Raw genomic sequence first — 14,776 nt, forward strand, 5'->3', positions numbered from 1 at the left:
TTTTTCAGTTTTATTTTTATTTTTTAAATTTTTTATTGGAGTATAATTGATTTACAATGTTGTGTTAGTCTCTGCTGTACAGCAAAGTGAATCAGTTATACATATACATATATCCACTCTTTTTTAGTTTCTTTTCCCATATAGGTCATTACAGATTATTTGAATAGAGTTCCCTGTGCTATACAGCAGGTCCTCATTAGTTTGCACTACAATTTTCAAGTTCAAAAATAATGAGACTGGCTATTAATTTCATTTCATATTACCTTTCATCACAACTTGATTGACCATTCAGCCTATCCATGGAGAAATGTACTTTTTTCCTCAGGAGAACATGTAATACTGTTCTGGAATCGCAATTTTAAAATGGGAAAATCCTCTAAGGAATTCATTCCTGGTCCATCCCAGGTCAAAATTCAAACCAGTTCCTATGCACCTCAGAGAGTAAGGTAGTTCCACAGCATCCTTTGGGGTCCCTAATCTTTTTCCAAGTGGATATTCGGGATGCCTAGTTTTCAGATACTCTCTTCCCCAATCTCCTGAGCAGCATCAGTGATTTTCTAAGCTGACCCAGGTTAGAAAGTTCTCTCCATGGGCTGCAGCAGACACTGTGGATGGCTGCACCCATGGGGTTCTGCATCTATTAGGACAGTCATCAGCCTCGGGTATGAGGACCATGATCTCCCATGGCCTCAGGCCCTGCACATACCGTGATGGTGGCAACAGAAAGAGTACTTTGCCGATGAGTGCTGCCTGGAAAGGTTTTCCATTCACTACACATTAGTGTTACACCAAAGAAAGAGGAATAAGGAAGGGGTTCTGTTAGTAGCAGCTCCTTCAAATTCTAAGGGAAAAAAATAACTTTAAAATCCAATAATAGAAAATATAATATGGTAGGGCAGAATTCCTCCAGCACACGTGTATGATGGATACAGCCAATAAGTGATTCGTGCACATACACTCTTACACTTGAGTGTGTATACATTATATATACATAGATATACCCTCCAATTTATATACATAATAAATGTATGCACAAAACTGGAGGGATTATACCATATATATATACACACATACACATATATATAACAATACATGTATATAAACATAATACATAGACAAATACAGAAGTTGCATTATTATAGATCAAATAACTGAGTGGGAGAAAAATTGCTAGGATCCCACCCAAAAAGGAAAAAGCAGAAAATTGCCAAGAAAAATAAAGTTCAACTTTTAAAGAATTTAAAGTTTAAAAAAAGTATCAGGAATAGTGTACTCTTTCATCCCACCTCCTAACAATTATTTTGACAGGGCTAGGTTCTGCATAGTCTAAGTATCATGCTAAAAAAATGTTGATATTGATATTTTAGTGAATTCTTCACAGCTTGGGAGAACTCAGGGCGCAATGACAGAGACAGACATGCAATGGCAGGGACACGATACTACATCAGCCAGCAGCAGCTGCATTTATTGAGTTTTTACTACGTGCTGGAGAGCGTGCCGAGCACCTTACATACGTTATTTCTAATCTTCACAACTCTGCAAAAACAGAGATTATTTTCCTCATCTCACAGATGAAGGACATATAGCAAGTCAGGTGCAGAGAGAGATGGAATTCATACCACTTCTTATCATGTCGATTCTTAGAGGAAGAGGTGAAAGAGATTGGGTTGTAAGGAATCTTTTTTGGGAAAGGACAATTTGTAGACAATACCATGACAAAAACATAAGCCAACAATGTGAAAACACCAATGACTAACTGCGCAGTAGTCATCCTGCAGTTCAAAACAAAAAAGGTTAAGCCTAAGAAGATAAAAACAAAAGCCCAAACCAACCAGCCAACCAAGTAAACAAATCCCCTTGAAACCAGCTACTTAAAAAAAAAGTGACTTATGGTCATTACATTATATTAACCACAGCATTTTGGTAAAATATAGAAAATAGGCATTTTCAATATCGGTAGCATACTGGGAAACTTTTTAAGGTTATTTAGATTTTCAAGGACTTGACTTAAGTTCAACGGAAAATATGCTCATGCACAAATCACCATAGTTTATTTTTGTGATTCAATATTGTGCTGAAAATTAAACTGAGCTGAACATATGATGCAAGACACTATTATCAAGTACAGTTTATTCTATTAAATGTTGAAAAATCTTTGGGGAAATTTTCAAAAATAAATGCTCAATTGAATTTGATCTTCCCCCTCCATTAGAGTTGTTCTATGTTTACAGTTATTTGTGAAGTCTTATTTATGGATTTTTAAAAAAGGAACTAACTTGTTTCCATGACAGCAAAGAGTCATCAGATAGAAAAGGAAAAAAAATGGCACCACAGTAGCTACTAATAGAGAACACCTCCTCAGTTGTTTAGGCACAGATATTTGCTAGAAAGAAATGGAACCATCCTTGTGTTAAATGTCCTTCTTCTTATTTGATGCACCAAGGCCCCTCCTACCATGTGTTCTAGATATACTCTTGGGGGTTTCATCTGTAGCCACTGTACAACTGTTGTTTTGCCGGGTGAGACTTGTCGCCTATGAAACATTGAAGGCTGCTGGGGTTTCTCAACACCCTGAGCACAAGTCCATGGTTCTTGCCCTCGCTGCTCCTCTTCCCTCCACCCACCGCCAACTCTCCTTAGAGTCTGTCCCCTGCCCTTTCCTCCTCTTTTCCTTCCTTCCCTCACTCTTTGCTCTTCTCACTGGTTTCTTCTTCCTTACTCTGTGTCTTTGTCTTCTTCATAAGCCCATATGAGCTTATGACAAGCATTTTGAGTTGCTTTTTCCACAATGTGACAGACGGGTCTAATTGCATTCTATTTACTGAATCCTCTTATGATCCACATCATATACAGTTGGCTATGCTCTGACCTAAGGAATATAATTTTCTGCTTTTAAAAGTTAAACCGCCTCTTAGAGGCCAAATGACTAAATGCTGAAATTAAATAACCCAGCTGATTTAGAAAAAATTACCTTAAAAGTAGCAAAGGCATCTGAAGCAATATCAAATGTTGACAACTCCACATACTTAAAGAAATCTCTGAATTGATTAGAAAAGAGGATGATTTTCGCAAGCGGTTCATGTCGAATACATTCTCTCAGCATAATCCCACAACGTAAGGCAATCTGTGGGGTTTCATATCTAAAGCATAAACAAGAGAGAAACAGAGAACTATGTTGTTTTATTAACAAAATAATATTAATGGTATCAAAAGAACCATTTCAATACTGCTGTTAATGGAAGCATAGATACCATTTGTCACAGTTCATTCAAACACCATTCTTTCAATACCCACTAAATATCCACAATGTGCCTGGCACTATTCCAGATGCTGGGGATAGAACAGTAAGCAGACAAGGTCACTGCCTTCCTAGCATTCACAGTTCAGTGCAAATGTTTCTGGTGGGGGAGGAGACAGACTATAAACAATGAAAAGATAATTTCATATACTTTAGTGCTGTGAAACTGAAGACAATAAAATAGGTACACTATAGAGTGTACTTAATTTGCTTTACTTTAGACTGAGTGGTCAGGGAAGAGGCAAAACATTCAGGCAAAGGGAACTAACTGTGCAAAGGCTCCAAGGAAAGAACCAGCAGCTTTGTAAGCCAAGGTAAGGAGTTTCTTTTTTTTTTCTTTTAATATTTATTTATTTATTTTTGGCTGTGTTGGGTCTTCGTTTCTGTGTGAGGACTTTCTGCAGTTGCGGCAAGCGGGGGCCACTCTTCAACGCAGTGCGTGGGCCTCTCACTGTCGTGGCCTCTCTTGTTGCGGAGCGCAGGCTCAGTAGCTGTGGCTCACGGGCCCAGTTGCTCCACAGCATGTGGGATCGTCCCAGAGCAGGGCTCGAACCCGTGTCCCCTGCACTGGCAGGCAGATTCTCAACCACTGCGCCACCAGGGAAGCCCCAGGGAGTTTCATTTTTAAGTGTGATAGGAAGCCTTTGGATAGTTTAAAGAAAGCAATTAACACAGTCTATCATACGCTTTAAAAAAGATCACTCTGGCTACCTGTGGAGAATCTTGTAAAACAGGGAAGAATGAGCTGGGGAGCTAGAGTGGAAGCAGGGAGACTAGCTAGTAGGAGGAACAGAAGCCCAGCTAGAGATGATGGGGGCTTGGATTGGGGTGGCAGTAGTAGAATAGAGGACTATGGGCAGGTCATGCATATTATTCAGGGGAAGAGTCAACAAAACTTGTAGATGTTGTAGTTGGGGTAGGGTGAAGAATAAATTTGGGGTGAGGGAAATTGAGGATTCAAGAATAATAAAATAGGGCTTCCCTGGTGGTGGAGTGGTTGAGAGTCCGCCTGCCGATGCAGGGGACACGGGTTCGTGCCCCGGTCCGGGAAGATCCCACATGCCGCGGAGCGGCTGGGCCCGTGAGCCATGGCCGCTGGGCCTGCATGTCCAGAGCCTGTGCTCCACAACGGGAGAGGCCACAACAGTGAGAGACCCGCGTACCACCAAAAAAAAAAAAAAAAAAAAAGAGTAACAAAATAATATTTACATGAAATTCAGAATCAATAATAAAATCTCTTTCCCACAATTTAGGAAATAGGCTACTTTGCAACATCAAATTTATAAATACAGTAGGGAAAATAGCAAAGAAAGGTATTTGAGAGAATTCATTAAACCAGTGTGGTATTTATTCATTTTTTTCCCCATTTTTATATGGAATAATATTCACAAATATCATCTGAATATTCCCTGAAAAACTCATATTAACATTAAATGCTAATATATTCAGATAGGCACTATTCTTTGCAGAATATTAAAAAATGCCAATTTGGGCTCTCCTGGTGGCGCAGTGGTTGAGAATCTGCCTGCTAATGCAGGGGACACGGGTTCGAGCACTGGTCTGGGAGGATCCCACATGCCGCAGAGCAACTGGGCCCATGAGCCACAACTACTGAGCCTGCGCGTCTGGAGCCTGTGCTCCGCAACAAGAGAGGCCGCGACAGTGAGAGGCCCGCGCACCGCGATGAAGAGCAGCCCCCGCTTGCCACAACTAGAGAAAGCCCTCGCACAGAAACGAAGACCCGGCACAGCCAAAAATAAATTAATTAATTAATAAACTCCTACCCCCAACATCTAAAAAAAAAAGAGTTAAGTGCGATGAAGGTCTTAGTACCCTGCACGTGTTTGGCTAATCTACCTATTAAAAAAAAAAGCCAATTTATAGTGTTAGCAATTTCTCTTATCAGAAGAATTTGAAAAATCAGCCTATTGGCATGCATGGAAGAGTTATAAGGTGGGTTTTTATTAAAGATGTTATAAAGATGGGTACGTTTTCTGAAATGTGAAGGAGAAAAACACTATCATTTATTAATAGAGTACTTAGGAGAATATAAAATGAAGACTGTTGACCTAGAGAAAGAACCTACAGACAATTAAAATCCAGACTTATTAGTAAGATATTTATGGACTTTCATAATTTTGCTTTAAACTTAACTTTTCAATTTCATCTCTCATCACATCCCTTAACTCCTTGGGGTATGCCATTCTCTCAACCTAGAATGCCCTTCTCCTTAAGTTTCCACCTGTAAGATTCTCTCTCATCTTTCAAGACTTAGTTCAAATGCCACCTCCTCCTTGCTGTTTCCAATCACCTACCATTCAGAATCACTCTCCCCTTCCTTCATACTCCTACAACAGCTTGTCTGTAATTCTACTTTAGCACTTTTCTCATTCTTCAAACTCTGATTAAAATTCTTAATACTAGAGGACTCTGACGAGACACAAACTTTGGCTTAGAGAAAAAACTGTATGATCTCTAGCCAATGTTTTTTCATTTCTTAATTCAATTGTCAAACTGAAATTATCTATAAAAAAAGTTTGTACTCCAACTTTTGTGTATAATTAGTTCTCTTTTTTCTTTCATTTGGTGAAGTTTATTGGAACCATCTGTGATGCACTGACTATTTATTCTTGAGAACCAAGAGAATATTTTAAAAGATGCTACTCTAGGTCAGAACACTTGTCATTCCAACCTAGTAGTTTGTGCCCAAGAGTGGAACTGTCATTTCTCTGAGATGACAACTTCTTTTTTTTTTTTTTTTTTTGTGGTACGGACCCAGCTGCTCTGCGGCATGTGGGATCTTCCCGGACCAGGGCACGAACCCGTGTCCCCTGCATCGGCAGGCGGACTCTCAACCACTGCGCCACCAGGGAAGGCCCGACAACTTCTTTTTTTTTTTTTTTTTTTTTTTGCGGTACGCGGGCCTCTCACTGTTGTGGCCTCTCCCATTGCAGAACACAGGCTCCAGACGCGCAGGCTCAGCGGCCATGGCTCACGGGCCCAGCCGCTCCGCGGCATGTGGGATCCTCCCAGACCGGGCACGAACCCGTGTCCCCTGCATCGGCAGGCGGACTCTCAACCACTGCGCCACCAGGGAAGCCCCCGACAACTTCTTAAAGTTAGGAATATACTGGGATATATAAGGAAAGTCCTAATTTTCCTCAGTACCTTTAAGGAATTTATAATTCACATACATCATTTCAACCTGACTACCCTCTAGGATATTGACTTTTGATAGTTTACTGCCTACAATATAAAGAAGTGCTCCATAAGTTAAGCCTACCTTAAGTTTCAAATCCCAAGAACATTAATATATTAGGTTTGGTAAAGAATCAATATTTACCTCATATATTTTATTCTACTCGTGGATAAGGGTCTCAAGGACAAAAGACCACAACAAATCACTATGTTCTCCACAACAACTAACTTAATGGCAGGTTGCTGATAAAGGTTAATCCAATGAATGTTGAATCACTATTTTATAGAATTGAGTCATATCTTCCTGCTGATTTGCAGTTTGGATCATATAGTCTGGACTATATAATTAACTATGTCATTGTGGAGAATGCACACTACTTTATATGCATGCTTATTCACATAATAACAGTGTGTAAGATCTGTTTCAAATTTAATAAAAGCCAAAGTGTAAGAGAAATGATCTCATCTAGCAGTGAGCTACAGTAAACATTACACAAAAAAGGGTTAGAAGAAAGATCTTGTGCAAGAATATCTCAATTTAAGAACACAGATTATATTATGTAAGGAGAAAAATGACTTTTGTTGTTACTGATGGAAGAAACAAGGTCAGCCAGCACTAGGACAAGTTTTGTAAGATGCCATTCAGCAAACACTTGGCCTCCTCAATATAATCAAGCAAAATCAAGTTTTGCTTCTAATCTAGAAACATTTGCTTACTTTAAAAATAGTGAGCTAACTCTGTCCACTGAAAAGGGCTAGAAGCAATAATCCAATGTCAATGAGCATCCCTAGCATCCAGATTATAGTCCCTAAGAAACAGTTCTAACTAAAAGGAGCAAGAGTCCTTGGTAGGAATGGCTAATTCCAGGTCTGTGTTAGAAAATGTACAAGATGGGCCAGAAAGCAAGGAAACTCTCACAATCTAATGGGAGTGATATCAAAAGGACATGGGTCAACTTGAAGAGGCCACAGACAGATAATCAAGGGTCAAAAAAATTTTTTTAAAGTGCAACTATATACGATGTATGAAAAAACACTAAGTCCACTAGTTCATAATGATACTACAGGGATACAGGGGTGAGGAGGAGGAGGAGAGAAGAAGAGAGGAAAAAGGGGGAGAGGGAGAAAGACAGGGGGAAAGAGAGAGATAAATAAATGGACACCAATGGAAGTTCCCAGGTTAACAAGTTATTACTTTCTAAACTGATAATTGAAGGAAAAGAATTAGGCATTTATTCTTCCTCTCCAGTATGGATTGTACTTCAGACTAATTAAATTGTGGTGGAAGATGGAAAGTTATTCTCTATAAAACTAGTCCAGTCAATAAATACATAAGGAATAATAAAGTTAGAAAATCACCTTTTTGTAACCCCTAACGAAATGACTGAATCAGGCAATGTTCATCAGTGGATGATAAAACAATTAAGTGTAGTTGATGGGGAACTTTATAACGGATTAGGCTGCCACCATCTGAACTCATTGCTCAGTCTTAGCATCACTAAATGTATGTCTCCTGATGTGATGAAACACAAACTACACAGCACCACTTACAAAATATGACTGCCATAATAAAACTGAATCTGAATCTAATCAAGCCTTTAAATATAACCTCCAGTGAAGCAATCTGACAAACCTAGAATAAAGGAAATTATGTAGGATAACTGATTCAGTTTTGCAACAAGTCAATGGCATAAACATGGGAGAAGGTGCTGTTTTAAATGAAAAGGGACTTAAAAAAGACTTAAGTGACATTATAAGCAAATACAATAAGTGGACCTTATTAGAATTCTTGTTTGAACAAAGCAACTAAAATTTGGGGGGGGGCAATCAAGGAAGTTTGAGTATGGACTGGGTATTAGTTATTAATGAATTATTATTAATTTTTAAGTGCAAAATTACATTGTAGTTATGTAAAAATTATCTTATTTTTGAGATGCATATTGATGTGTTTAGGGTTGATATGATGATATTACATGAGATTTGAGATTTGCTTTAAAATACTCCAGTCAAAGAAAAAAAAAAAAAAGAAAAAACAAGGGAAGGGGTGTTGGGAAGACAGATGAAATAAACACAGCAAAATACTGACGGTTGTTAAGGCTAGGAGATGAGTACATGGAATTTCTTTGTACTGTCTTGTTTTGTATATGGTTGAAAATTTTTGCAATAAAATTTTTAAAAATAAGATTATTAGGAGAAATTTATTATTTTAATATTGGACTTCTGGAAAATCTTCCACTGGCAGTGGTTCTTTATGGATCACTGAGAGCAGTTTAGTGACCTCACTCTCAAGTTCTCTCAGTACCCTGAAATGTCACTTGCATGGGCCAGGAGAAAAGTTCGTTTGAAGTGAGAAAGTCCTTTTTAATAATCTTTTCATAAAATTTGGGTTCCAAATCCTTTTACCATGTTTTGTATCCCATATCCAAGTGATTCTCCTTGATGGAAAAGAATCAATTTCTTTCTGTCTTACATTCTTTATGGTTAGACTTAGGTCCAGTATAGCATGTTACTAGCATATCCCTAAATTACATCATTTTTTTAATGATTTCTTTCTTTTTTTCTTTTTCTTTTTTTATTATTATTTTTATTGGAGTATAGTTGATTTACAATGTTGTTAGTTTCTGTGGTACAGCAAAGTGAATCAGTTATACATACACATATAACCACAACCACTCCTTTTTAGATTCTTTTCCCACATAGGTCATTACAGAGTATTGAGCAAAGTTCCCTGTGCTGCACAATAGTTTCTTTTTAGTTATCATTTTATATATAGTAGTGGCAAAGCACTTAGTTCTGTTGAGACATGTTCTTACTAACATGTTTAAAGAATTGAGATAATTTCAAAGAGCAATTCAACTAACAGAATAATGCTGACCTCCATCTTGAGCCATATTCATCACCCGACTCCACTGTCTAATCTTCTTTTATTTTGCATTTCTTCTCTTTTTTTTTATTTTTTAGATTTTTATTGGAGTATACTTGCTTTACAATGTTGTGTTAGTTTCTACTGTACAGCAAAGTGAATCAGCTATACATATACATATATCCTCTCTTTTTTGGATTTCTTTCCCATTTAGGTCACCAGAGAGCATTGAGTAGACTTCCCTGTGCAACACAGTAGGTTCTCATTAGTTATCTATTTTATACATAGTATCAATAGTGTATATATGTCAATCCCAATCTCCCAATTCATCCACACACCCCTTGCCCCCTTGGTATCCATATGTTTGTTCTCTATGCCTGTGTCTCTATTTCTGCTTTGTAAATAAGATCGTCTATACCAATCTTTTCAGATTCTACATATATGCGTTAATATACAATATTTGTTTTTCTCTTTCTGACTTACTTCACTCTGTATGACAGACTCTAGGTCCATCCATGTCCCTACAAATGACCCAATTTCATTCCTTTTTATGGCTGAGTAATATTCCATTGTATATATGTACCACATCTTCTTTATCCATTCCTCTGTGGATGGACATTTAGGTTGTTTCCATGACCTGGCTATTGTAAATAGTGCTGCAATGAACACTGGGGTGCATGTGTCTTTTTGAATTACAGTTTTCTATGGGTATATACCCAGTAGTGGAATTGCTGAGTCACATGGTAGTTCTATTTTTAATTTTTAAAGGAACCTCCGTACTATTCTCCACAGTGGCTGTTATTGATTTACATTCCCACCAACAGTGCAAGAGGGTTCCCTTTTCTCCACACCCTCTCCAGCATTTATTGCTTGTAGATTTTTTGATGATGCCATTCTGACTGGTGTGAGGTGATACCTCATTGTAGTTTTGATTTGCATTTCTCTAATAATTAGTGATGTTGAGCATCTTTTCATGTGTTTGTTGGCCATCTGTATGTCTTCTTTGGAGAAATGTCTATTTAGCTCTCCTTGCCATTTTTTGACTGGGTTGTTTGTTTTTTTGGTATTGAACTGCATGAGCTGTTTGTATATTTTGGAGATTAATCCTTTGTCAGTTGCTTTGTTTGCAAATATTTTCTCCCATTCTGAAGGTTGTCTTTTTGTCTTGTTTATGGTTTCCTTTGCTGTGCAAAAGCTTTTAAGTTTAATTAGGTCCCATTTGTTTACCTAAATGACATCACTGTTTGATGTTTGAATGCACCAATCAAATTATGTCTCCAGTTTTCAAGCAACTTTACAAGAGATAATTCAGTAAAAATACTGATCTTTAACAAAGAGCTAAACCTCTAGCATTTCAAGCTAACCTAGAAAATAGTAATGGGTAAAGCTGATTCAGGTGCAGTGGTTCCGTTCAGGGCTTCTTGTCTACTCTGTCCTCAGGGTCTTCTATAATTACCTCTCCCTTCTTATCTGAAGGGCTTCAAATCTTATTAAGGACATATTAATGGTTAAGAAGATGGGATTTAGAATCAGATCTGGATTGAAAAATTGGCTCTGTTACTTATTAGTGTATTTATAACCTTGAGCAATAGTCTTACTCTAAGTTTCAATTTCCTCATCTGTAAAATGGTAAGGATAATACCTAGTCCTCATAGTATTGTTAGAAGGATTAAATGAAATAACATAAGACGTTGAATGTAATACCTGGAACACAGCAAACACTCAATAAACGGTATCTATAAAACAGGATGTGAGGCAATGAGTTTAAAGTTTGGGTTAAAAAATAAAAGAAGAATCACTATAATATAGAATAAAAACCAGAGGAGTCATCACCAAATTGTTGATAATGGTTTCCTTGGGAAGGATTATGGTATGCACTCCCTTTCTATATTATAGATTTCTAAAATGTTTGAATTTTTAAAATTTATTTTTATTGAAGTATAGTTGAATTACAATATTGTGTTAAAATGTCTGAATTTTTAAATAATAAACATGTATTACTTTGAATCAGAAAAAATAAAATGTTTTAAAAATATCTACTCTTACACAACATTGTAAAGCAATTATACTCCAATAAAGATATAAAAAAGAAAATAAAAATAAATAAATAAAAATATCTACTCCTCTTCATCCTCAATATCAGCACTAAAGTTCTGGCCCTAATTGTCCCTTGCTTGGACTCTTCCAAGCTGGAATCTCAGACCCCCAATACTCCAAGCCATTTTCTATACTGCCACCAGAACTCATCACATCTAGTCCCTGGATGGCTCCATGTTGCCTTTAGAATAACATTCAGACTCCTTGGTAGGACTGAAAGACTTATGAAAGACTCTTCATAACTTGGTCTTAGCCCTTCCAGCTTTATCCTCAGCCCTACTTTCCATTCACACTAGGTTCCAGCTGCATCAGAATTCTTGTCATCCTCCAAACACATTGTGCAATTTGATGCCTCTGTGGCTTTGCATGGGAGGTACCTAATCCTTCTACTTTCTGTGTCTATTTGGAAATTTTCTACTTTAAGACCTGCTTCATTTTTGACATCTCAAGCAGAGGTGATGGCTTCTTCATCTGTGCTCCCACAGAATATACTGGTAAAGAAACAACAATGAGTTGTAATGAGTTATGCCTGCTCACTGTAGACTATAACTGCTTGAAGACTGGAAAGCTGGATATTGTTCTGAGAGCACAGATTCTGGAGTCAGACTACTAGAGTTTAAAGCATACCAGCTATGTGACTTTGGACAAGTTACTTAACCCCTCTGGGCTGCAGTATCCTCTTCTATAAAATGGGTATAATAAAAATAACAACAAAAACAACAATAACTATCCACAGGACTATTATATAAATACAAAGCAGGGCCTGACATATACTAAGTACTATGTTAACTACTACAATTATTATACTTACTATTATTAGTGCTATTATTACTATTATTATTGTAGACCCCTAATAAATGAACTAATATGCAGTTTTAGCCTTACAAACTAAATTAATTATTAACTTTTCAGAAGATATGGCAAGACGCTTTATAAAACTTTCCTGATGAATCAGATTTGAGGGAGTTATGCTTAAAATAAACAATTCCTATTTCTCTATTGTGTGCTATAATTACATGAAAATGGAGTCTTAGAAATCTGTATATTGAGAAAGTGTTTTTTAACTTAAATGACTCAAAATTACTTTTTCCACATATTATAAAATAAATGAAAGCTAAGTTTTTTCTTAAATACAGAAAAAACGACATATAATTATTATAAATTACCCATTACAATAGGATTCCTGGTAAATACAGGTAAGTAATGAATAGAAGAGTTCATATTTGAAATATAAGGAAAATTTCTACTTACATCAATTTAATAGTTTGTTCAGAAACTGAGTGATCTTTTGCATCAGCTAATTTGTAAAAGAATAGTAGTCATTTGAATTCTTCATAAAGTTCACCACCAAATAGGACAGAGACACATTTTCAAATAATTAAAGATATAATATAGATATACTGATTATTCATACTCAGTAAATTTTATATGTAATCATAATTGCAAAAGTGCCAACGACCCACACATTTTATAGAATCACATATACATAAATATAATCTAGTAGGAAAAAGTTATTAAAAGAGATTCCAACCTTTATCATTTGTCTCTCAAAATTATTGATTTATAACTTACAGCACCACTTCTCAAACTCCCTTCCCTCCTCCAATTTACTCTGCAGCTGCTTTGGAGCCTCCCATTAGTAAACCTCCAAAACCCTCTCCTGATATTAGTGGGTTTTCTCCCTCTGATTCCTTCCTCCTCATCTCTAAGTCTTGTTTGTGCCAGTGGACACAACCTTCTAGCTTAGTTTAATTCCCCTGCCTGGCTTCCCATCACTAGGTTTTTTTCTCAACTCTCTCTACTGAAAAAGGGGAAGGGGTGGGAGAAATACAGGGGACAATTACACATTAATGGATCCTGTGCACATCACAAATAATAAAGGCTCACTACAGATCTGTAATATGTTCCAGCAGATAAATTATTAATGAATAACAATTAGTTGTTTATCTTGTCTCGTTATTTCTAGAAAGGGAAAATAAAGTTACGTTCCCTAATATATGTTGTAATTCTTCACCAACTTAATTTAAAAAATAAATATCCCATTACACTAAATTTTCACATCTTCCACAAAGCATATATAATGTGTCAATGTATAAAATGTATATACATTCTATCATATATAAAAGGAATGAAAAAATTACCCTATAACCATACTTTATAATTTATTGCATTGCTTTTATCTGAATTCTTAAAGCTTAACAGTAATAATTTTCATGTGTTTATAATTTCCTTGGTAAGAAGACACTAAATTCATATCTTTAGCAGAGCCACTTGTATCTGGTGCAGCTCTTTGACAAACTAAATACAAGGCAGTTGCCATCACCTGACTGCTATCCAGTGACAGCAGCTACATGAAGGAGATCCTCCAAACAAATAATTCCCACTCCAGGAATGAAGTCCATGGAGTTGCGTGTATCCTTCACATAACGACCCCACGGTGGAAGATACTGTTTTAGAACATCCACACAACTTCTCCTCCACATCAGCTGACGGGCTCTCCAATACATTTTTAGGACAACACATTTTAGCATTCTCAAGGGATCATTTATTTACAAACTAACTTTAAATGATTATTAATTTATCTTCACTTCCTGAAACACAAATCTGATATTCTTCTTCCAAAACTCTCCAATGACTCCCCATTTCCTACAGGATAATGTCAAATGCTTTAGCTTAACATTTTAGAATCTCCAGAAGGGGGTACAAATTGATCATTCCAGCCTTATCCACCAATGACCAGCTGGGCAGATCATAACCCATTACATTTTGTAGATCTTATCTGAGCTAGAAACAAACACTTCCCTTTATAATATTATTCTGACACTTGGGTATGGTCTTAATTGTATTTGTTTAAAATTGCACATATATCTCAATGTGAACTGCAGCTCTTAAGAGGGAAAGGGATAATAATTTTTTAGACTAGTAGTTACTGAGTACTGAGTACCATGTGCTTGGTACTATGCTCTGCAAGAACTACCTCACTAAAGACTCAAAATGACATACTGAAGTAGGTATTATTATTGTCTTCATATTGCAATGAGGAAATCAAGACTTAAGGAAGTTAGGTAACTTGCCCAAGGTCTTAGCAAGTAAATAGCAGAAACCTGACTGAACACACAGGTCGGTCTGATAATGCACAGTCAAAGTCATATAACGCAACATTATTTTAGTGCAAAGGTAATATTACAAATTTTACTCTTATTTTATAGATAAGAAAACTGAGGCTTGGAAAAGTGCAGTGACCTGCCCAAAGTCGCAGAGCTAAGAAGTGGAAGAGACAAGAAACAGGAATAATCAGAGAGCAAAAAAAGAGCTCTTAT

At 36.8% G+C, this 14,776-nt stretch overlaps 1 protein-coding gene across 1 annotated transcript in view; it reads right to left on the reverse strand.

The window, feature by feature from the left end:
- Window positions 1-14,776, reverse strand: part of CAB39L (calcium binding protein 39 like) — a 50,910-nt gene that overhangs the window by 21,789 nt on the left and 14,345 nt on the right. Inside the window, exon 5 of the mRNA XM_079721685.1 lies at window positions 2,972-3,140. Coding sequence (XP_079577811.1) covers window positions 2,972-3,140 — 169 coding nt within the window. The remainder of the gene's footprint in view (window positions 1-2,971; window positions 3,141-14,776) is intronic.

This window comes from Hyperoodon ampullatus (assembly GCF_949752795.1).
Source record: "Hyperoodon ampullatus genome assembly, chromosome: 16".
NCBI lineage: Eukaryota > Metazoa > Chordata > Mammalia > Artiodactyla > Ziphiidae > Hyperoodon > Hyperoodon ampullatus.